General features: G+C 53.2%; 3 protein-coding genes across 3 annotated transcripts in view; 1 reads left to right on the forward strand and 2 right to left on the reverse strand.

Moving 5' to 3' along the window:
- Positions 1-3,169: 3,169 nt before the first annotated feature.
- On the reverse strand, positions 3,170-7,096 carry TGME49_292000 (hypothetical protein). The gene has a single exon (XM_018782154.1). The coding sequence runs from the start codon at positions 6,633-6,635 to the stop codon at positions 3,555-3,557; it is 3,081 nt and encodes a 1,026-aa protein (XP_018636478.1). The 5' UTR covers positions 6,636-7,096; the 3' UTR covers positions 3,170-3,554.
- Positions 7,097-8,596: 1,500 nt separating this feature from the next.
- TFIIB (transcription initiation factor IIB) lies at positions 8,597-13,019 on the reverse strand. Its single transcript, XM_018782155.1, has 3 exons — positions 11,120-13,019; positions 10,538-10,857; positions 8,597-9,908 (listed from the first exon to the last, which is right to left on the reverse strand). Exons 1-3 carry the CDS (start codon positions 11,909-11,911, stop codon positions 9,644-9,646), a joined length of 1,377 nt encoding a protein of 458 aa, XP_018636479.1. The 5' UTR covers positions 11,912-13,019; the 3' UTR covers positions 8,597-9,643.
- Positions 13,020-16,085: 3,066 nt separating this feature from the next.
- Positions 16,086-21,393, forward strand: part of TGME49_292020 (GCC2 and GCC3 domain-containing protein) — a 28,782-nt gene continuing 23,474 nt past the window's right edge. Inside the window, exons 1-5 of the mRNA XM_002368503.2 lie at positions 16,086-17,693; positions 18,352-18,623; positions 19,206-20,116; positions 20,458-20,714; positions 21,080-21,240. Of these exons, the coding sequence (XP_002368544.2) occupies positions 16,528-17,693; positions 18,352-18,623; positions 19,206-20,116; positions 20,458-20,714; positions 21,080-21,240 (2,767 nt within the window). The 5' untranslated portion in view covers positions 16,086-16,527. The remainder of the gene's footprint in view (positions 17,694-18,351; positions 18,624-19,205; positions 20,117-20,457; positions 20,715-21,079; positions 21,241-21,393) is intronic.

Consider the following 21,393-nt stretch of genomic DNA (forward strand, 5'->3'; position numbering starts at 1 on the left):
CAACGCTTGTTTGCGTGCCTGAGGATTTCAGTGAGGTAAGAAAAACTGGGGCGGAAAAGAAAACGAGGCAATGCTGGAACACAGAAGAGAGAAGGAAAAGGCCTTGAGGAAGAGGCAAGAACGGAAGAAAACGCATGGGGGAATTCCGGCTGAGATATCGGAACGCGCAAGTGTTTTTAGACATCCACAGAAAACCAGTGAGAGTTCGGGCAAAGGCGGAGAGGCAAACGCCGCGCCAGGCGTTGAGACAAGAAGGGCTCGAAGCCTAAAAACCCAGCAAAGAAGAAAAAGACACAGACTCAGGACGCAAACGGTGCGCTGTACAAAAGAGTCCTACCGGGTTAGAAGCGGTTCGCTGCGTGTCCTCGCGATTCGGGTAACGAGTCCGGTTCCGCAGAGAAATGACAAGGCAAGAAACAGAGAAAGCAAGAAGGACGCTGAAAGACCAGTTCACACCGCTAGCGAAGTCCCAGACCGGCGGGAAGTTCGTCTCGCTCTTTTTCGGCGTTTGTCCGCGTTCCTGGTTGACTTCGAGGTTCGAGGTCCCCGAATTTGCGTGGTCCGAGGGTTCCGCGCCGCCCAGCAACCGCTGTCGCTGTCACCATTAATACCTCGCTCGGAAGTCAAAAAGACACGTTCTTCGCTTAGCAGCTGCACGAAAGGGAAGAAGAAATGCGAGAGCGACAACACACGGGAGAGAGCGGCGACCAAAAAGCAGCGCCAGAAAACATGCATGCCCCCCTGGCAACTCAGGTTCGAGAACGGTGGCAAATTGATCGGGAGAGCCTGTCGGCGAGTCCGACGTACATTCCACGTGTTTGGCGCACTCAAAACACCTCAGTCCAGACAAACGAAAAGAAATAGCGGCAGAGTGCTAAACGAGACGAATGCCCTTTAGGATTCCTAGCCGGCTACGTGTGTCTGGTCGAGATACTGCTAAAAAGGTCTGCACATTGGTTCTGCATTTGTTCGACAGACACTGTCGCAGAAAGCAACATTCTTGAACAGTTGATACGATAATTCAAGTGTGGCAAGCGCGTGGTGGGCAGAATCTGTCCTTGCTGTGAGGCAGACAGGAAGAGCACCTCATCGCGTGAACGCAACAAAGCCGGCAGTCGTTGCACTACGACCGTTCAACGCCTGGAACCTTCTCGCTTGCTGAAGGTTCAACCACACTCGTTGTCTCTCGCTCTGCCCGACTTTCTGGGATATCCTAGTATTCGTTTTCCCCGGATATGCGCGACAAACACTGTAACGCACGCCTCTACAGTTTGGTGAGACTCGGTCGTCTCGCGAATGGATGTATGTGTCAAGCAGGACGAGCAGAGCACGAAGTCAATAGAAATGAACTCGCCTCAGTTCGGGGAAAAACGCCCGTAGCTGGAATGTTTGTGGTATGACGACTGTTGAATCTTCTCAATTCAGTAGAAGATCTGTCGAATTTCCCGAACGCAGCCAGCAAGTGGCCGTAAGCAGCGCGTTAAGTCGTGTTCCAGGATCACCGATAATGTGGCGCATCTCTGGGGTTCCGGACACATCGAGCCTAGTACGCGGAAGAAGAAAAACACACTAGCAAACACATCTTTCGCTACGAGGTCGGAAATCTAAAGTAGCTCAATTCCCTCTACTTAGATTGTTGTATGGTGAGGCTACGGAAGGAGAACCTTACGAAGTAGTGTACGATACAGTCTTCCGGGGATCGGTAAGCCGCCAAAAGTCCTAGGCTTCCTGTTGCGAAAGCTGGTAATTTACAAGGGTAAGGTCGAAAGAATGGCGATTCCGCGGTTGGTGGCGGTAGAAAAAGTTTTTAGGAATCGAGCTCTGAGCGTCAGCAGGAAAGGGCTCATATTTAGCGGAAGTAGAAAGGATGGACGGTTCTCTCGTATTTTTCGTAAGCCTTCTACCTGCGTACGGTACTATGCTTTTGAAAAAGCCATTCCTCCTTGCGGGGGCCGTTTGTGTCGTTGGACAACGCGAGAGGAGCGACCTAGATGCAGAGCAAAATGCCAGTGGCACGTTTCAGTTTATCCTCCCTGGTGGTCTGGATGGCACGACTTGTGCGCAACTCCGATGTGGCTACCTTTCAGTGGTCCAGAAAGCCGCCATGTGCATGTTATTTCGAATAGAGGACCTTGTGGCATCTACGTTGTTACTCGGCTATATATGTCAGACGCAAACATCCCCGCTACACATCCCTTTTCTTTGAAACACACTTCCCTTGTCGCCGTTGAGATGATCTCGAAGTGCTACAAGCCATGCGTTCCATACACTATAACGGGACGCTGGGCCGAATCTGCGACAGATAAATGTGCCTTGGACGATGATAGTAGCTTCGCGACTAAATGGCAACCATCGGAATTGTATGCTTTCAAACAAAAACACCTCAGTCCAAAGCGCTGCATAGTCACCGCCAGCAGATAGGACGGCGGTACATAAAGAAGGATAGTCTTCAAACGCTGTAAGAACAGCGGTGAATGGGCTCGTGCCCAGACCTTCCAAAGACACTTCACTTTGAACCTTCTTTTCTGACTCGCTGCCGCTTCATCTCACATCTATAAGGCCAGTAGCAGAAAGAGGTTGTTTGTAGATCCCTGGGGACGCAACTTCCTACTGTAAAACAGGGTTCATTTGTTGTCTAACGGGTATCGCCGGCTCGGTGACCTGTACTACGACTCTTATTATCAGGCGCCTCCTCCAATGAACCGATCAGAAGTCTCAGATTCTAGAGTCACCAAGCACGCAATTCATGAAGCGTAAACCGTCCGAAGCCGATAGAAATGATCTACATTCGTTTTCTGTCCCAGTTGTCTCAGAGCAACCAGTAGATGCCATCCGGCAACAGAGCGGTAGGAGTGAATTAGGTCGCAACTGTCGCTGAATACGAAAGGGTGTTCCAGAATTTCGTTTGCTCGTGTGCCGACGTGGCACGGATTGATTTTGTCCTCTCGCGACGCCTAGGCCGCGCTGAGAATCTTTTTGTGTGGCCACCCGTTCTAAGAAAATGTGTCTTCCCTATTAGAGATGTCAGACGAATGAAGAGCTGTAAATTACACTAAAGTGAGTTTCTGCAGAGCCAGGAAGGCAAAACTACAGACGCTCCCTCTACATGGTTGCAACGACCACATTAACAAATCGCTACAGAGCGGCAAACACGTAGGAAACGCATAGGCGGCGAGACAGATGCATCAGTGGGCTTGTGGACAAGCACACCGACAAAAGGGTGTAAATATGAGAAGATGCGGAGACGGAGAAGGTCGCCTTAGTCTCGCACGAAATCGAGTGTAGAAAAACTGCTACGCAGAGCACTTTTCTTCGACTTTCCATTCTGATGTTTTCGCCATTACTACAGTCGTACTCCCGGCCTTCTCGCACACTCGGTGTTGCAACCCTGTTCTGTAACTCGACGTCGTTTTGTCTCTCGCTCTTCCTTTACAGTCTCCCCTGTCTCAAGGGATTTCTAACATCTCTTGTGTCATGCCTCGTGGCGTGTTTGACCGCTCCACTGCGGCCGCGTCCCCCTCGGTGCTTTTCACACTTTCTTCCGCCTACTCGTTCTAGAAGAGTGTCTGCGGATTTTTGACTTTTTCGGCGTCCACTTTGGCGCTGACGAAGTCAGGGTACGGGATGTCGAAGAGTTCCATGAATTTTTCGTCGCTTGTTGCATACATTTCGCGGAGCGAAGGCAGGTGCGGCATGGCGAACGGTTGGTAGGGTTCTAGGCCTCTCCACCCCTTCCGTTCGTCGACGACTGGCACGAGCTGGTCCTCGAGCATAGCTTTCTTTTCCCAGTACTCTTCGTCGTACACGGATCCTTCGTCTTTAGCTTCCGCGACGCGGCCTCTGCCGTGCTCAAGACGCAGCTTCAGCTTCGTTCTTTCGTGCATACGGTCGTCCCAGCGCTTCCGCGTTTGCGAGTTCTTCCGGCTTCTCTCCAGCGTCTTTCCCTCTTCGTACAGGGGATTATCGCGCTTTAACCTGGCCCTCTCGCGCAAGAGAAACGCGTTCACGAGAGCGATGTGACGCGGGATGATCCGCCGGCGGAGGCTGTAGGACAGGAACTGCGGGAAGAGGAAGACTTCCTCTAGTTCCTTGTGCATGCAGTTCTGCAGGTACAGCAGCTTCGACCGGACGCTGCCTTCCATGCCAAAGGAAAACAGGCGCGGATAGTCTCTGAACATCTTCTGCACGCTCGCTTCCTCGCGGTTCATCGCCGCACGCATCCGCGCAGCGTCCTCACGCAAGGGCCGCAAGATCGTCTCCCTTTTTTCGCGCGCCTCTTCGCCCTCGCCGTCAATCTTGCTCGCCAAGTCTTCCGCCACCTTCTCCCCCTCAAACTCGTCCAGACGCTCGTAGTGACCCCGATACCACTCGAGCTCGAGGGCGCCCAAGTCTGCGGCTTGTTCGCGCCTGTATTCGTCGGAGAAGCCACTCCCCTCGCTTGCCTGCTCTCGCCCTGATAGGCATGGCTGATCTCTTTTGTCGCTGTGTTCAGCTTCGTTCAACGCAGGTGAAGCAGACGCGATAAACGCAACGATTCTCGCTCTCTCCTCCAGTGGCAAAATCGACCACCCGGTGGGTTTGAATTCGCTCCGTGTCGCCCTGACCTGCCGGAGGATCTTTAGGAAGTGAACGAGCTTGCTTTTCGGTCGCCGTACATTGACGACTGTGGGGTGTTTGAGGACCACAGCTTCCAAGAACGCGTCTGCCTCCTCTCGTTGCGCAGCGTTGGCTTTTCCCTCGTCTCTGTCGGATCTTGCCCCGTCCTCCGGCTGCGCCATCTCTGGATTCCCCGGAAAAAACAGTTCTCGGTACTCCTCCATCCACCGGACGAGGTGCCTGGGTCCCGCCGTCAGCGCCCGCGGTACGTGCAGCAGGAGTCTCTTGACTGCCTCGGGTCGCCACTTTTTCTCCGTCAGCAGAACCCCGATGGAGTCGCTGCATGCAGCCAAGCGCCGGGGCAGGAGCAGCTCGGGGCAGAGCGTGATGAGGCGCGTCAGCTCCGCCGCGGTCAGCCCCAGTGTGTCGGCAAACGCCAGTCGGTGAAGGTGAGCGAGGTAGGGAGATGAAGGGGTCGTGGGGGAGACTGGCGACGAAGCAGAGGAAGGTCGTCGCTCTCCCGAGGCGGCAAGCGGCGAGTTGAGATCCAGAGTCGTCTCTTCGGGGACGTTGTGCGAGAGAAGAAGGTCAGTGATCTCGTCTTCGACAGGGCTCAAGGTCCCGTCGCGCCGGCCCAAGTGCCTGTGGATCCAGAGCATGCGCCGCGCGCGCTGGTCGATTGGGGGAACTCGCAGCAAATACTTGTCTGTGCCGGCGTTATCGGCATCCTGAGAAGCATTTGGCGGCGGTGCCGTCCACCTGTTTGCGGCCAAACCCTCGGCGTCACAGGCTCCGCCTTCCTCGGCCCTCCCCACGGACGGTGACTTCTCCGGAGTTGCGGAGCTGCTCAAGACGCTAGGAGGCAGAGGCAGGTCGGCAGGCGGAGCTGGGAAGTCGTAGAAGATCGAGTGCTTGGGAGAGTAAGGAAATTTGGGGGTCTTCTGTCTCCCTGCTCGGACCGCTCTTTTCCGGTACTTGGGCGCGCCCAGCTGAACTTTAGGGCCAAGCGAAGAGCCGTGGGGACCCGGCGACGAAGGCGGAGAAGCCGACGGCGACGCAGGCGACGCAGAGGAAGAAAGGGAAGACAACGAGAAAGGTTCGGAGAGAGAAGACAAGTGATGTGCGGGCGAAGTGGAACTGACAAAGCAGGGCGAACACTCGAACGCGCCAGGCGGACGATGCCCGTTTCCTAGGCGCCCAATCCGGAGAGCCTCCGCGCAGGAGAAACGGGAAGAGAAAAGCCACAACAAGAAAAACAGGAAGACTGGGAAAGCCACCAGAGGGGGAAAAACTGGACAAGGAGATACACTCGAGGCCGCTGCAGGAGACAGGGAAGCCAGACAGGCGCGTCTCGCCTTAACAGAGGCAGTTCGCCTCAAAAGGAAACGTTTCTTCGACGCGACGCAAGTGGAAGAAGAACAGGAGGAGACCAGCCTGCGAGAGAAAAACGAAGACAGCTTAGTTGCGAAGTTCGTGGAAGCGACAGACGGAGTGTGTGCCGGCAGCAGTCCAGAGGCGGGAGAAGAGAAAGAGGGTAATATTGAACAACTGACAGCTCCCGCGACTCGCACGGGAGACAAGGAAGAAAATGGATGACAGGAAGAATATGAGGGTGTGCAGTTGGGGGAAGTAAGGGACGAGGGCGGGGGAGCCGGAAGGGAAGCCAACTGCAAAAGCGAATCACAGCAGGGGGGTGAAGGAGCAAACAAAGATAGTGGAGAGGACATCGTTGAGCAAGAAGGCAGACGGGAAGCGGAAGAATGTCTGGAAAAGTTCCGCAGAGAAGACAGAGTGTGATTTACATTCTGAACAGGAGACACGACAACACACACGGACGAGCTGCAGGGACGGAGAGCATCTGCTTTTCTGTGAAGAGAGTGCGGGAAGGACCTCAGAGCTCTGGTGCCTTCATGGGGTGAAGGACGTGAGGATGGTGGAGCACGAGAGAGCGAAGACGACATGCAAATTCGACACTTCGACCATGTTTCCTTGTCTCGCCTTCGCTTCCTCACGTCCCACCCCGTGTCTTCGTCCGCCATCGTTTCTAGAAAGTCCAGGAAAAAAAGTTCGAGAGGCGGACAAAATACACAAAGGAAAAGCCATCGAAATTTCACCGTAGCGGCACACAGAGAGACAAGCAGAAGGAAGCGAAATTGCGGAGTTCAGGAGGCGGGCGCCGACGAGGGGTGGCACCAGGCAAGAGCTGCACAGGGAAGGAGCCCAAAGGAAAGGGAAGAGGCCGAGAAAAATGGAGACGGACGGTGAGAAAGGACAGGAAACAACCGAGGAGAGACACATGAAAGAGGAGCGTAGGCAAATACGCTGAACGGGCAGCGCCAGCTACGGGACACACTGGAGGGTGGGAGAAAAGGAGAAAAGCAATTGTTCGGAGGGTCGGAAGACTGAACGGATGCCAGATACAGGAAAAGACGAAAAATAAAAAGGCGGAGAAACACGACAGCGTCGAGAGATACAGGTGGAGCAAGAAGGGGAAAAATCCCTCAACCTTTTGTGAGGCTTTGCTCGGCCGCGTCATGCGAAAAGAGTCTTTCGTCCGAGACCCGCGGAGATGCAGCAGGCGTCTGGAGAATTCTTTCTGACAGTAAGCAAGAATGCACACCTCAGTTCAAGTCCTCCACTGGTAATGTGTAACACATACATCCATAAAACAACGACATTCTTCAATTTTTCAACATTTACATGGGAAATCAACTTCAACGAGCTAAATTCATCCAGGGAATACAGCTCAGAAAGTAGAGCATTTGGAGATGTACTTGACATTCTAGTTGGAAAAGCGCGTCTTTTTCTTCTAACATTTGAAACCTCCTATTGCGTTTCCTTTCGTTTTCTGTGCACGTGGAAAACGCACAGGACGTCAGGCTCGTGGAACTACGGCCGACTCTGTTCCGCCTGGGCGAGAAGAAAAGATGTTGAGAAGCGATCTAGCTCAAGACGCTTTTCTATTTGTTTTCCTCGCGTCCATGCATCTAACATAAATAGCCGCATATCAACTTTGGATGCACAGATGGACACAGCAGAAGCTTTTACAGTTTGTGTTGCTTGACTCACCACTTTAACGGAGCCGTAGTTCACCGGGACTGTGTGCTATGTGGACCGATGCACAGTTTCTGTGACTTTGCCCCCTGCTGGTAGAAAGCGCAACTGCTCAAGAGATGCTTCATCTCTTCAAATCATATCGCGTGTTCCGTCCGCGCAGGAGTCCTCTCAATCGTTTCACGTTTGCCTATCCCTGTCGGTGTCGTCTCCGTCGACCAGAAAACAGAGTGGATCTCTGCGTTCCATACTCTTGCACAAACTGTTATCTCTCTGGCAACTGTAGAATCCGTTTCTCGGCCTCAGAAAACAGGCACAACTTCACTGCCTAGCAGACTTGCACCACATCCAGTGGTAGAATGCTTCTGTGTGGAAAGGGGAGAAGCAAAGGGAGAAAAGTGGGTGAGAGCGACGAAGTGAGTAGGCCGGATTTATGTAAGCAGAGGAGTACTTTTTTCCACCTTAAAGGCCTGTTTATTGGATCCGTGTCCTACTGTCTTAGCAGAGGGCGGAGTTTCATGTTTGATTATCTTTGCTCCCGCTGTCCATAGGAAGTTAAAATTCAAATAGTTCTCGTGTGAAGTACGGAGCAATTAGCAACAAGCGTCTTGAATTACAAGAACAAGCGGCCAAGCCAGCGTCCCGTTCATGTCTTCTCGGGGAACAGAACGCAGCAACGTGCCGCCTCACCTTGGTCACACAAGATAACCTTATAATGTGGTAACTGCACCACGTATTGCAGCTATCACCTTTTTGCTCTTCATGCCGGCATTGTACGGTGGACGTGGTAGCTTTCGTGTGTTAGTCTAAATACCTGGAGGTAGCGACTTGCAGAAGACTTACAGTAGACACCTGTTCTATAAGGAGCACTTCTGCCTTGTCCGGGTCTGGCTCACGAGGTACGACCTCCAGTATCTGGATGCGGTTTTGTCAAATACCCTTGAATTGGGATTGCAGTCGTATAGATTGCGCAAGCTCGTGCGGGAAAAGGCGTACGTTTCACGGAGTTACGACCGGGAGAATCACCGGGCCCAGGAATGCCGTACGGGCCACGAAAAAGTCATGTCGACCGTTCGAAAAGCGACACTCTGCATCGTCGTTGTGTCCATTCACCCAGCCCATCTGCATTCGTCGAGGCAGACTTCCATTTCTCCAGCAGATCGTTTGTTCTCGGCTCGGGTTTCCAGTTTCCAACTCAACCACGAGAGCAAGAGACACAAACGTTACATATGAAGCACCGGCGAAGAAGTTCAGGCCTCTTTGAAGACCGTGCCGCCGTTCATTCGTAGGAAGAGCAAGACGCACAGGAGAGACGCACTTACTTGGCTCAGACCAAGGCAGAAAAAGTTTACACATTCGCAGCAACACTGTGAAACTCATCTACACCTGGTTTGGAAATCCCGCAAGGCAGCGTCGCTGCCTGGTTGTTGCGACAACGTTGGTGGCCCATCTTCTACACTCTTCTCCCCCGCCCGTCAGGCAAATTCATTCTTCACGAAACACAACAGAAGCACTGTTGTGGCCACGGTGGTTTGGACAGAGAAACCAGGGCCTCGGAGAACAGTCGGCGGCCGTGAACTTTCTGCGGCTGTCCAGTTCCCCAGCCGTCCTCTTGCATGCTTCAACGTTTTCCTTCGTTGATTCCTGCCCCGTCGACAAAGCTCACTAGCCTTTTCACTGGAGCATTCGTCGCGGATGTCGTGGCCGTCGGCACCCTCCAGCCTCCACCGACACGCCCTCCAAAGCTTCCCCTCCTTAATCGAGACAATCGCGCCTAGCTGCCGTGTAAATAAGATCGGCTTTACCCGACGCTTCCTTCCCCGCCACGCAACCCTTTCCTTTGAAACATACTTTTCTTCTCGACTCTCGTAAGCTCTCGAGGTACAAGAAGGCGTCATCCATCTCTCCTTCGCTGCTTGGCATCGGCTTCCGTCCTCCGTCTTGTGCGCTGTCCATGGGCGTCGTTTTGCGTGTTGTTTTTTCTCTTCCGATTCTACGGTGGAATCTCACCGGCCTTTCTTTTCCTTGATGAGTACCTCGCTCTCAGCCCGTCGAGACCCCCTTCGACCGTTGGCTGGAACTCCCGAGGGAGAAGGTGCTCGGCCACATCGAGCATGTCTTTGTAGATGGACCGCAGGGTATGCTCTCCTGCTCCTGTGACGCTCGCGATCTCCGACGCCTTGGGCAAATTCGGATTTGTGCTGGAATTCAGCAGCTTCACAACCAGCCATATGGCTGCCGCAGCGACGGAGTTAGGTCTGCAAAAAAAAGACCGCGCTACAGCCAGGTCAGAACGAGAAACAGAAACGGGTGCCGCTCTCGGCTGCCATGAGGCGGTGTGGCTACAGCGGGTGCGAGCTTCTCCACTCTGAAGAGACAAATCGATTCAGACGCGGAGATGGGGAAATGAGAAGCGCTATTTATTTGCACGTTGTGGCCGCACACCTAGGCATCTTCTCTTACCAGTACAAACGGACGATTTTTTAACAGGAACCCTTTATAACGAAACGAGACAAGGTGGAAGAAAGCCAGAATCGACAAACAGACCCAACAACGGAGTGAAACCCGTGAGACAGCGGCGAAGATCCCTACCACGTGTTTTGCTAGTTTTCTTCCACAAACACGAACGGGACACACCGTCTGAAGAAAACCTGGCTTTTGTGTCAAGAGACGCCGAGGGGTCACCGGCAACGAGCCGCGCCTTTATCAATGGTCTCGACATGTGAACACCGGAGAAACGACACGAGGGAAAAACCAGCGGCACACGAGCACTAAGCGCGTCGAGCGAAACGAAGGAACGCCTGCCTCTCTCGCCTTCTTCCTTCTCATGTAGATCCGTGACGCGATGTAGGGATAATATGATGTGGACCTCCGTGCAAGAACATGCCTGTGAGAAGAAATGATGACTTGGGTCGCTCTCTTCGCGACATGTTCGGCCACGTCAGCAACATGCATGCTGAGTTGCAGCCGCGAGCAATAGCGCGGGAGCAGCTGGGTGGCAGACTCGGCGCTGTTGACTCCGCCTCGCTGCGGCAACAGTTTCTTGATTCGGTTGATGGCCTTGCCGAGCTCCTTCTCGGAGATCGCTCGGTCGTAAACAACCAGTTCCTTAACAGTCCGTGTGACGCCTGCTTCTCGACAAGCCAGGTAAGTGATTGCCAGCATGGTCGTGGTGTTGCTGCGTGTTCGGAGTTGCACGCCATCTTGCTGAAAAGAACAAACGCACAGGCTTTGCACAGCACAACTCCTCTCTTGTCTGTCCAAGTCGAAAACGCGAAAAATTTGCCTTGGTCAAGCCCGAGGGGTAAAGCACTGTGACGCATCTGCAGCAACATAAAAAACGCATTCTGTTGCGTCCGCAGAACCGCCCTCCAATTGTTTGTTCCGGCCTTGCCGAGCGTGAGTCGACTCTTTCGCAACCTCTTCCGCGCAGTTTTTTTTTCACCCCGCGTCAGCATTTCCAGCGTACCATGAGGTCCTTGGTGATTTCTTTCGCCCTCTCGAGGACGTTGTCTCTGAGAGCGAAAGCCTCGCCAATGAGGCGGATGTAGTTGAAGGCGACCTTCAGCTGTCGGTCGCCACTGCCGACGCCAGATCCGAGTCCAGACGTGGCGGCTTCGTGGAGTTGTTGAAGCCTCTTCGCACTCCAGGCGGCCTTCCCCGCGAGCGGTCCACCACTGGAAGCGACGAGCATCGTGGTTCCGATGCCTCCATCTTCTAGCCAGGCGTCTAGGGCGTCTCCGACACGGTTGCGGTCGGCACCGCCGCGACTGCTGCTGGCTGCCTCTGCGGAGAAGTTTCGCCACTCCTGCTCTTCGCTCAAAACCTTCTCCTCGACGATCAGTCCACATTCCCGGCACAGCTGGTCTCCACTGCTGGAGTCGAACACGATGGTCTGAGCGCCGTTCCGAGCAGGTCCGCAGTACGGGCAAGTTTTCGCCTGCCGCGTCGACGCGTAGACTGTGAAGCGCGGAGCCTGCGAGGGTGCTGGCGTGGTGGCGGCTGGAGAGGGCGCCGACGAAGTGGAGTTTCCGGTAGGGAGAAGCACTGGCGCCGCTCTCGACGGCTGGTTAAACGAGACGAGGGGTGCTGCGGCAGGTCGGGAAGAGGAAGCCGAAAACGAGACAGAGGCTGTGTGTTGAGAGGACTGAAACGACCGCGATGATGAAGGGAGCGCGCGAGAATCTGCTGGACGAGCGGGAGCGGAAGGCGCCGACCCAGACAGAGTAACGGCGATCCGCTTCGCGGGCGGCGCCGACATGTTGTCTAAAGGAACCGGCTCAAGTAAGCACTGAGGGTTCAAAGACAGGGAAGCCAACGGAAATAGAGCTCGCGAATTCACCCTCTAGAGAAAGGAAAACAGCACAGAATTTGTGGACGGTGTGAGGCAGGGGAGTGGAGGGGTCGGCAAAAGGCAGCCTCTGGAAGGTGCCCTCGTCCCGCTGGGTAGAAACCCAGAGGGAAGAACGGCGACCGGGTACACTTCGGAGAGAAGGGCAACGGGGGTTCTCCTCGTTTTAGACTAGAAAAAGTGATTTGCAGCGCGAGTGATCACGGGAAACCCCCGCACCGCTTCACAGAGCTAAAGAGGAAAGGTACAGGATGTCTTCGTCATCGCCGGACAGAAGTGCGAATCGAATGTGCTGATAGGGTATCGGAGTGTGACGAGAAACGGTTGAGAAGAAACTCAAGAATCTGCCGCCGAAAGTTTCAAGGACGCAGCGGCGGGTTCAGCTGCAGATACGGACGACACGTACACCGGGAGGAGTCCGAGAAGCAAAAGGGAAAGGAGACGGCGAAGTTAACAAAAAGCAACTCAGTGGTGACGCAAAAAATTCGCAAACTATGGACAGAAAGAGGGAACGAGTTTTGTCCGGAGCGGACCGTTTCGGACGATAATCCCTGCATGTGTGAACCGCCACGAAAGCATGCAAGGAAACTACATCGTCGCACGCGAAAGCATGCTGACCGTTGCGCTCGTTTCTTGCCTTTTTTTTCAGAAGGCAAAAAGAAAAAGAAAACAGAAGTCCCTGAATTGTTTGTCGTGACGGGCTCTCTAGGAAAAGTTCCGCGGTTGTATCGTTCAATGATGACGGCCAAATACGGAAGGACAGTAAGACCGGGGAACTATCGAATGGCGTATCACACCAGAAAAAGAAAGCGCGACACAGCGTGAACATATCCACGCCAAGCTTCAGCCGGTGACCATGCCACCCTTGTTAACGAAGCATATCTTTCCACTAGTCCGCAGTTACTCAAGCACTTCACCTATCGGGGGTGAAGAATAGTGCCCTCCGTCTGCAATTGTATCGTGCTTCTGTGGCTGCGTGCGTGTTGGTTGCGGTGGAGCACAGCGTAATGCCCTCCTCCCGCCGTTCACAAAGATCAAACTTCCTTGTCCATGCAGAAGTGCTCGTCCACAGTACAGGAACTCACGATTTTGCTTTGCTGCCAGAAGCCAAGACATCGTTTCCGCTCACAACAGCCACAACATATTTCAACTGAAATCGTAGCTGCTGGAGCATTGAACTGAATCGATGGCAAGCGCTGGTTGTTTGCTGCCGAAAGGGCAATGAAAAAAAGTGCAGTCTCCAAAAGGCAGTGGAAGGTAGAGAGATGCAGTTGCAAGCACATCTGCGAAAACAACTGGAAACTGTGACCCACATACTCTGACACGGCAACATGTTTGTGCACGGAGTTGCCGTTGTAGCAAACAAAAAACGGTCCCCTAACTATCTGTTGGCTGTGTGGAAACGTCAGCCTGTTGGTCAGATTCGAAGGGGGGAAAATAATAATTGAGTCCCAGTCAGCACGCGGTTGTAAATAACGCTAGGCTCAAAGAAAGGGGAAAGAGCTGGTTCACTCGCCATTGGCACACACAGTATTTGGCATAAGCAAGAAGGAAACTCGCACGTCGTCCGGGTTTCCACAATTGAGACACACCCACCACTGAAATGGCGTCTGAAATGTGTGCAATGCCGAAACCGAAATTACTGAAAGACCTCGTAGAACAACCAGATAACTCCAATATGTGGAGACGGAATTGAGCTAAGAACAAGAAAATCCCAGATATACCGCTGTCGCGTGCCTCGCTCCGTCTTCTGCTTACACGAGGAGAATGCTCTACAAGAAACGTTCCATCCGGTAACAGCTGGGAGTTCGTTGCCGGATGGGACGAGAAGCACAACGGCACCGCTCCACAGGCCGCGACTAACAGTTGTCACACTTCGGAGGACATCTCTTTTCGCAATTGAACTATCTGAAACGCACCCCTTACAACTGCGCTTCGATGGGTATGGCTGCTCCTGTGCTTCGTCAAACTAAATGGATTGCAGCAATTGCTTCAGCTATGCGGAGAGCCATCGTGTCTGAACAGAAATGTAACTGGCCGACTCCACACTAACCAAGACGTTTAGACCCCCTATCTGAACTCTATTGTATCACAAGAATTGCGCTCAACAGGCTCCTGACTGAAGTTTCTTCATCGACTCCGTTCGGGCGGACGAACTGGCCCATACAGGGGGCCCACCCCAGGGTCATTCTGCTTGCTATCGTTCGTTCCTGAATGACTGTGCTGTGCAGGAGGCTAAAAGAGTTTTGGTGAATGAACTGGATACTTCATCGGCTTCGTTGCAGGCTGTCTCGATTGCTATTGCGCCAGATAGTTCCCTCTTGCAATGATCCGGCTGCTCTCACTTCGTTTACAGGTTTCGCTCCTCACCTTAGATAGTCTTTGGTAGAAAAGGCATTACCTAGCCTCTTCGAGCCCACGGTGACAACATAAAAAACACACAATTCTCCGGCAAAAGCGACATGGAACAAACTTCCGCAACTGCGTTACAGCACAACGCGAAGATTCCTGGTTTTCTTCTCAGGATGTCGATCAACGTCGTCGGAAAAGCCAAATCGGTCTCCACACACGAATCCTGTCTCTGGATGATTGCGACCGTGGATCCGTGGAGAAGTTTGCTTCACAACGTCACGACTGCTCGACGATTTTTCTTTGAGATTCCTGTTCTCTTGTTCCACCCGTCTGATACAGCTGTCTTGAGGGCCCCATTCGTGGAAAGAGGCAGTTCAGCTCGTCCCCACCGTGAAAAAGAACGGGGTTTCCAGCCACCCCTCGTGGCAGCCGAAACCCAACACCTGTCCATGGTCGTCGGTGCCCCTGCAGCGTGTAAACCAACCACCAACTATCGGCTCCGGACGGAGGTGAGTGTGCTTTCCCTTTCTGCTGTCGCGTTTGCACAGTGGCCGGAAGTGTATTATTCCCAGTCAGTGTTGAAGAATCTGTGTCCCAGAGTTCTGTTGCTGGGGAGCGCTCGATGCACGGCAGCTCGACACACGCCAGCCCCTTTCCTGTCTGTTGCCTCCGGTTCAGCTCTGCATGGGAAAGGCGGGCCTCGAGAAAACAAATTCCACGAAGCCTCAGAGCTCAGTTGCCTTTGTTATTCCACAAGCCTACCGGTTTTTTTTTTCTTTGACAAGTGGCATCGCGACGTTTTGGTTTCAGAAAAAGCCGCACAGACTGATCGACCTATTCGCTGTGAAGTTCGGTGTGTGCCGCGCTGGGTGACCGACCGCGACGGTCAGATGCCAGCAGCCGCTCGAAATGGACGAACAAATGTATTATCCAGCTTCTGGCCTTGACACGTTTCAGACACAAATCTGGGATTCTGTTGCATCTGAACCGTGCTCTTTCGCTTCCCGCGCGTCCATTGTCGACTCAGAGGCGGGCCCTGGTTTCCAGCGCTGCCAAGCGACACCCACTGATTTTCAGGCATAAGGACTCACTTCGAGAGTACTCTTCCTCTATTTTATGAGTTCGTTTCTACCCTTATGAAGGTAAGAATGGTCGCTTGACTTGGCGTCTCCATTCTCTTTCTCGCCACTCGGCCACTTCACCCGTGCTTCAGGACTTCCGTCACAGACAGGCGTCGCATGCGTCTTTTTTTCGCGAATAGAGGCCTGCTGCCGGACCAACGCAGCGAAAATGTCGTGTTCTGACGCTCTTTCACTGCCGTCTCTCTGTACCGTTCCTCACCAGTGTCACACGTAAGCCGCCACCCTGCGCACGTCTTTGCTGGATTGCATCCTGCATAGGGTCCGCGTCTGCTGTGGTTGGCTCGACGCACGAAAACGGTGGCGTCATATCCCAAAGCTGATGCACGACCCTTTCGCCTCTTCTCTTTAGTTCTGTGTTTTGTCATTCCAGGAGTACACTCCACACATTTTCGTTTCGCGTTTCGGTACCTTGTGTGCAGCTGCTTCCTTGATCAGCTAGTCTCGAGTTGTTCGGGTCACAGCTATCAATTGTATGGTTCTACATCTTGCATTTTGCGTCGCTGAGCGTCGTTATTTTTCAAGGATGATTTCCTGTAGTTTTCAGACCATTTTATGAGTAGTTTGCTCTTCGCTTTCTTTTTGTCGCGCGTCCATTTGCCAGGCGCGCTGTTGTGCCTTGATGCTTGGGGTTTGTTCAAAGACGGATTCAGCAGATTGGCTTGGTTGCCTCGTGGACTGCCACCGCTTAGGTTTTACTCGAAATGTTCTGAAGTGTCCATTACGTGAAGAGGCTGTTTCCTGCGGTGAAGTGCTCGGAGCACCCAATGGCCGCTGACCCTTGTTTCTCTGCACGCCCACTTGTTTCGAGCGGTATCAAGGGTGGGGAGAGGCTCAAATAGCCTCGGTGTGCCTTGACAATGTTGTCGTCTGGCTTGGCCTTTTGCTCAGACGTAGATGTGTGGAAGACGGGAACGAAAATGTAGACCGGAAGCCAGAGTCGACACGTGATTCGAAGGTCGCCCGTCGCTTCGCTGAACGTATTCGTGTTCCTGCCGACATTTCTCACATTTCCACTTTACCATTCGCCTAATAATGACATACTGTCGAAAGGACAAATCGACGATCGAGCTGACGGCTGCGACAGCTGCTCCAGTTTCGTGCGAGGGTGCGGTGACTGAGAACTTTCGAACAAGTCGTCGCTCTAAAGAGGACCCACTTGTTCACTTGCATTCCACGCTCCACGGACGGTCACCTCTCCGTCAGACATGCGTCAACATGGACCGGGTTTCCCCATTCTGCGGGACAGAGGGCTGCGTAGGCTCGTGCGCGGGGTCTTACTGCATGGGGTATGGACAGTGCCAATGCGACATAAATCCACACAGGGCTCGCGGTGAGCGCCGAACAGACAGACATGGGTGCACAACAGGAGTGCACGCACACTGGACTGGGGCTGCCAGAAGGCATGCGTCGTCTCTGCACCCCCGCGGACACCGATGCCAGGGCAAGCGACGCCCGTGCCCACTCTCCCTGTTTCCTGGTTCCTGCCGGCCATGCGGCTCTTTCGGGTATCCGAGATCCTCGATGAGTTCTCTGGCGTCGGATGCAAACAACTCCAGCAGCGCAGCGGACATCGTCCATGACTTCTGTACAAAAATCTGTGACCCTGTTTCTGTGTCGTCTTTTGCTGAAGTGGGCGGCTCACCTCGTTCATCGGATGCAAGCTCGCGACCATTGGGGAAGGCGCTACGAAAGTCGCGCTTGGTGGGCTTCTTTCTTGTCCCTGTTTTCGTCGTGTTCTTCGTCCTCTCTTCAGATGCTACATCCTCTACGAGGGGTGTGGGCGTCCTATCTGCTCGTGCCGACCGCGAGGAGAAGTCCTCAGTATCATCATCTTCCCGCGCTTCCAGTTCTCCTAGAGCAAGTGCACTGCTTGTCCAAACCACTTATGCAGAAAACCCGTATCGAGATACGAAAGCGGCGGGGTATACCGGCCGCTCTTCTCGGCGCTCAGCGAGGGCCCGGCGCCGGCGAGCAGCCGACGGCGGCGAGGGTAAAGGGTTTCTGGGGGACATGCTCAATAAGTCTATGCTTGAGACGCGAAGTCGATCGACTGCGGCCGACCCTTACCAGCAGTTCACTTCCTGCGGCAGTGGTATGTTTGTCTCTACTGAAGTTGGTGAAGACGGCGGCGTTGAGAAGACAGCGAAAGTCGACGAATCGATGAACTGCTGGAACGTCTGCGCGTTCGTTGAAGATCTGTAAGCCGACTTGGTTTTTGCGCGAGCGGACCTGTCACTCCGTACTCAAATATACTGTAGAGTTTCCTGGCAGCGGATTAGCCGCGACGTTGGTTGAGCGGGCTGGGCCTGCATGCGCGTAGGGTTCCTCTAGCACAGATGAGAAAGGCCTTCGATCTCCAGAGAAAGAGATTTTCGTGCACTCTTCAAGCATATGCACACGTCTACTTCCATTCCGGTGTCAGCCCTGTCTTCAAGTTTGCATGTCTGCATCGGTTGTGGGCTTGGCAGCGCCTGCGCAGTTTCCCCTCGGATTTTCGATGGTTGAGTTGTCACAGGAATATCGTCAGTCAACTCGGGATGCTCAACGTGTGTGACTGACACTGACGGTTAGATGATGCTGCCGTTTTCATTTTAGTTTACCTTCAGTTTGTGATTTGCGTGACTTGGATCGAAAGATTTCGCAACACTTTCGCGCGGGAAGGCGATAACCTTTAGGGCGGTGCGCGCTTTCTCGTCTCGTATACACCCCGATATGATAAAGAGAAAACTGTCAGAAGTGGTTGGCGGGTTTACCGGTGCTCTGTTGTCTTTGATCCGACGGACCTGTAGAACAGCCACATGGTGCGAAACGACGCATCTTCGCCTTTTGCGCTTTTCCTGCTTTGTGGCTTTTCAGGGTATATGATCAGTGTTCCTCGACTCCTTCGCCCACAGAATGCATAACCAGGGCAGTGAAATCCCACTCACTGGTCCCCGATGGCTACAAAGGCAATTGCCGGTATTCATCGCCGCAGGATGTCTCTCCTACGTTTTGGGATGCGGAGCCGGATAGCGAATTCTGTCTTGACAAAGGCATGAACGCGTGGTTGAAAAGCGACTCCTGGGACGACTTTGTTTCTAAAAAGCCGCCCGGGTGTATTTATCCTAAGCAGGATCCTAGCATACCAGGTAGGGAAGGAAGTTCGGTCCGTTTGAGGAACATGGCACGTCGGGACGTTATCGTGTAAAACGAAGCGGCTAAATGCCATGCAGGCAAGCCGATTGTCTGTAGTCCATGAACTCGGTTTGAAAGAAGGGACTCGCTGAGTGATAAACGTCTGGAAACAGTAGAGACGGATGATCGACTTACCTGAATCCTCTGTCGGGCTATTGCCCGACTCTGTGGCTCGTCCTTGTCCAGTCGGGCACACGGGTCTTCCACATGGCAGTTAGTACAGACACAACGGGGCGTGCAACTGTTGCCAGGCCGTTCCTTACCGTATCCTCCTTGTTGTCTGCTCCTTTTCCTCCACGCATTTTCCCTATTCGCTCTCATATTTCGGCAAGCGATGCGTATGGTTTTTGACTCTTCGTGGAAAAACGCTCCAGGTGAATTGTTAGATGCGTCTCACTCCGCGTACGCGCAGATGCAGCTGGGTTGGTGTGTGTCTACATATTTACAGATTGAAACAGCATATGCTTGTATTTCATGTCTTCACCTAATCACATGGACGTCGACCTTGCATTGCGTGTCTTTATTTGCCTTCGCAGCGTCCACGCCAACAGCGTACGTGAACGATGCGACGTCGGGCTTGGGGGAAGCTTTGGCCTCGCTAGTCCCCGTGGAGTATTATGTAGTGGTGCGGGACGCAGAAGAGGCGATGAATAACCCGATCGAGTATGGAGCGTACGTGGCATCGTCGATTGTGCCGAGAGAGTACTGGGATAAGGTATCGTCGGATGCGAAAGACGGCTGGCATGTTGCGCGCGCGTTCTCGGTGCCCGACAAACCCGCGGAGTTTGCCGCTCTGACGACGGCGGCAGACGGGTCCTCGACAAGCGCGAATATATGCCTCTACGCGGCCGTCGAGACGGCCAATCACAGTGATGGCACATCTAAGACTTTTGTAAACTACGGAATGATTGCACAGACAGAGACATGTGAGGGGAAAATAGGTGTTTTGCCTGTTGCCGACATCCGCGGCAGCGGCATTCTCGACAGTTCAGCTCAGGAGATCAGTCGGAAAACGGGGTTTAATCTATGTGTGGCCAGGAGGTGGGTCACGAGGCATTTGTCAGAGAACGGAATCAAGAGCACGGCTCAAGTCCCCATGTTTCAAGTAGCGCTGGATGCGCCCTGTGCCAGCTTCGTTTCCGCTTACGCCTATACGGACGAAGTGCCTAGTCACTGGGGACAGTGGGAACAATACTTCGTTGCAAAGACCTACCCTCTAACGCGGGGTATATACGGCATTCCTGACGCAGCCAGATGCCCCTGGAGCTACGCGGTGCAGTACGGCCTGAAATGCTACACGAGCATTGAATACGATTTCTACATGTACCTCGGGAGTTTCGCAGAGGGGCAAATTGCCTGCCGTCGACTCGTTTCGAATATCCAGGTTCCCTCTGACTTCTCCAGGCTTGCTGTCATGCAAACCGACGATGACGAGAAAATCATGACTGTAGGTCACCGAATGTGGGGAACACATTTGTGTCACTCCACAAACTTAGTGGCGTGCAGACGGCATGCGCATATATATATATATATATATATATTAATATACATATATTGTTCCGTACATGGATATGTGCTTATATATTCATATATATATATATATATATATATATATATATGTTCACGGACGAGCTTGCCGCCGTCGTGGATGCAGTCCTTAAATGCAGACAAGTGTAGGCGGCAGTATATCTGACCCATACAGGAACTATCAGGAGTGACGTCTCTTGTCATTGTTTGACGCATGCCTTTTTTCCTTTCGCATGGGCGTTTTCCTTTGCATGCTCGCAGTTTCTCTCGGAGCCGGGCACGTTCACGTGGGTAGGCCTGTTTCAAGGTTCCCAAGCACTGTTGCCTGTTAAAACCGGTTTCATGGACTCGGGCCGAGTCTCTGAGCAAACGTGCCCTGCGGAGGTCTTGGCAACGGGACAGTTTTCGCACCGCAACTCAGAGATCGAGGAAAAATGTTTGCAGGCAGGGGCCAATATTAGCACTCCTGGGTGGAAGACGACTTGGGGTGGCCTGGACGGCAACTCTGAGATTGCTCCGTAAGTTTGAGGCACGTAGCGCGTCTCGGTGAAACACAGGGTATCTATGTACATGGCAACCGCTCTTGCGTGTTTGCGATTGGCGCGTGCCCGTCTGGAAATACTGATGTAACTACTACTGAGATGCTGTTATGAGCAGCATGATCACAGTGGGAGCCATAGCCTCTGAGACACGATTTTTAAAAAGCATTTTTGGGTTTTTTCACGGGCACCAAATTTTGATCGGACATGTTCTGTGCTGCGAACAAAATCAAGTATTCACGTTTCATCCGCATTCTACACAGAGAGAAGCGAGGCGCTCTGTCGGCACACGCAATATCGACTTTGGGGTCACGTCGTTCCATCAAAGTTGCTTTTTGCCTCAGATGGGACATCAAGTGGTGCTCGGGCCATCCACAGACAGAGAGGAACAATCGCTACGTTGACTGCGCCGGCCTACGCGTTAATGACAACATGGAGTCGTGCATTGAGTCTGCGCCCTGTGACGAGGCTAACCCCGTTTTTTGCACATACCCTGTGGACTACGGTGAGTTCTGGGGGGTCGTGTTGCGCATTGGGACTGATGACGAGGGAGAGAACACAGTGGAACGGTTCGTCGTTGTTGAATAAAAAGACGAAAACACAACGCAGATAGGATGTCGACGCTCGTCGCTCCACTCCCGCTTCGTCATGCATGCGT

Source organism: Toxoplasma gondii, chromosome IX, assembly GCF_000006565.2.
Source record: "Toxoplasma gondii ME49 chromosome IX, whole genome shotgun sequence".
Classification (NCBI taxonomy): Eukaryota; Apicomplexa; class Conoidasida; order Eucoccidiorida; family Sarcocystidae; genus Toxoplasma; species Toxoplasma gondii.

Excerpts from the sequence above, each read along its gene's own strand:
- TFIIB (XM_018782155.1), bottom strand. The coding sequence starts at position 11,911 with ATGTCGGCGCCGCCCGCGAAGCGGATCGCCGTTACTCTGTCTGGGTCG. Across the intron at positions 10,858-11,119 it reads AAATCACCAAGGACCTCATG|CAAGATGGCGTGCAACTCCG; the intron begins GTACGCTGGAAA and ends TGTTCTTTTCAG. Across the intron at positions 9,909-10,537 it reads GTCATCATTTCTTCTCACAG|ACCTAACTCCGTCGCTGCGG; the intron begins GCATGTTCTTGC and ends TTTTTTTTGCAG.
- TGME49_292000 (XM_018782154.1), bottom strand. The coding sequence starts at position 6,635 with ATGGCGGACGAAGACACGGGGTGGGACGTGAGGAAGCGAAGGCGAGAC.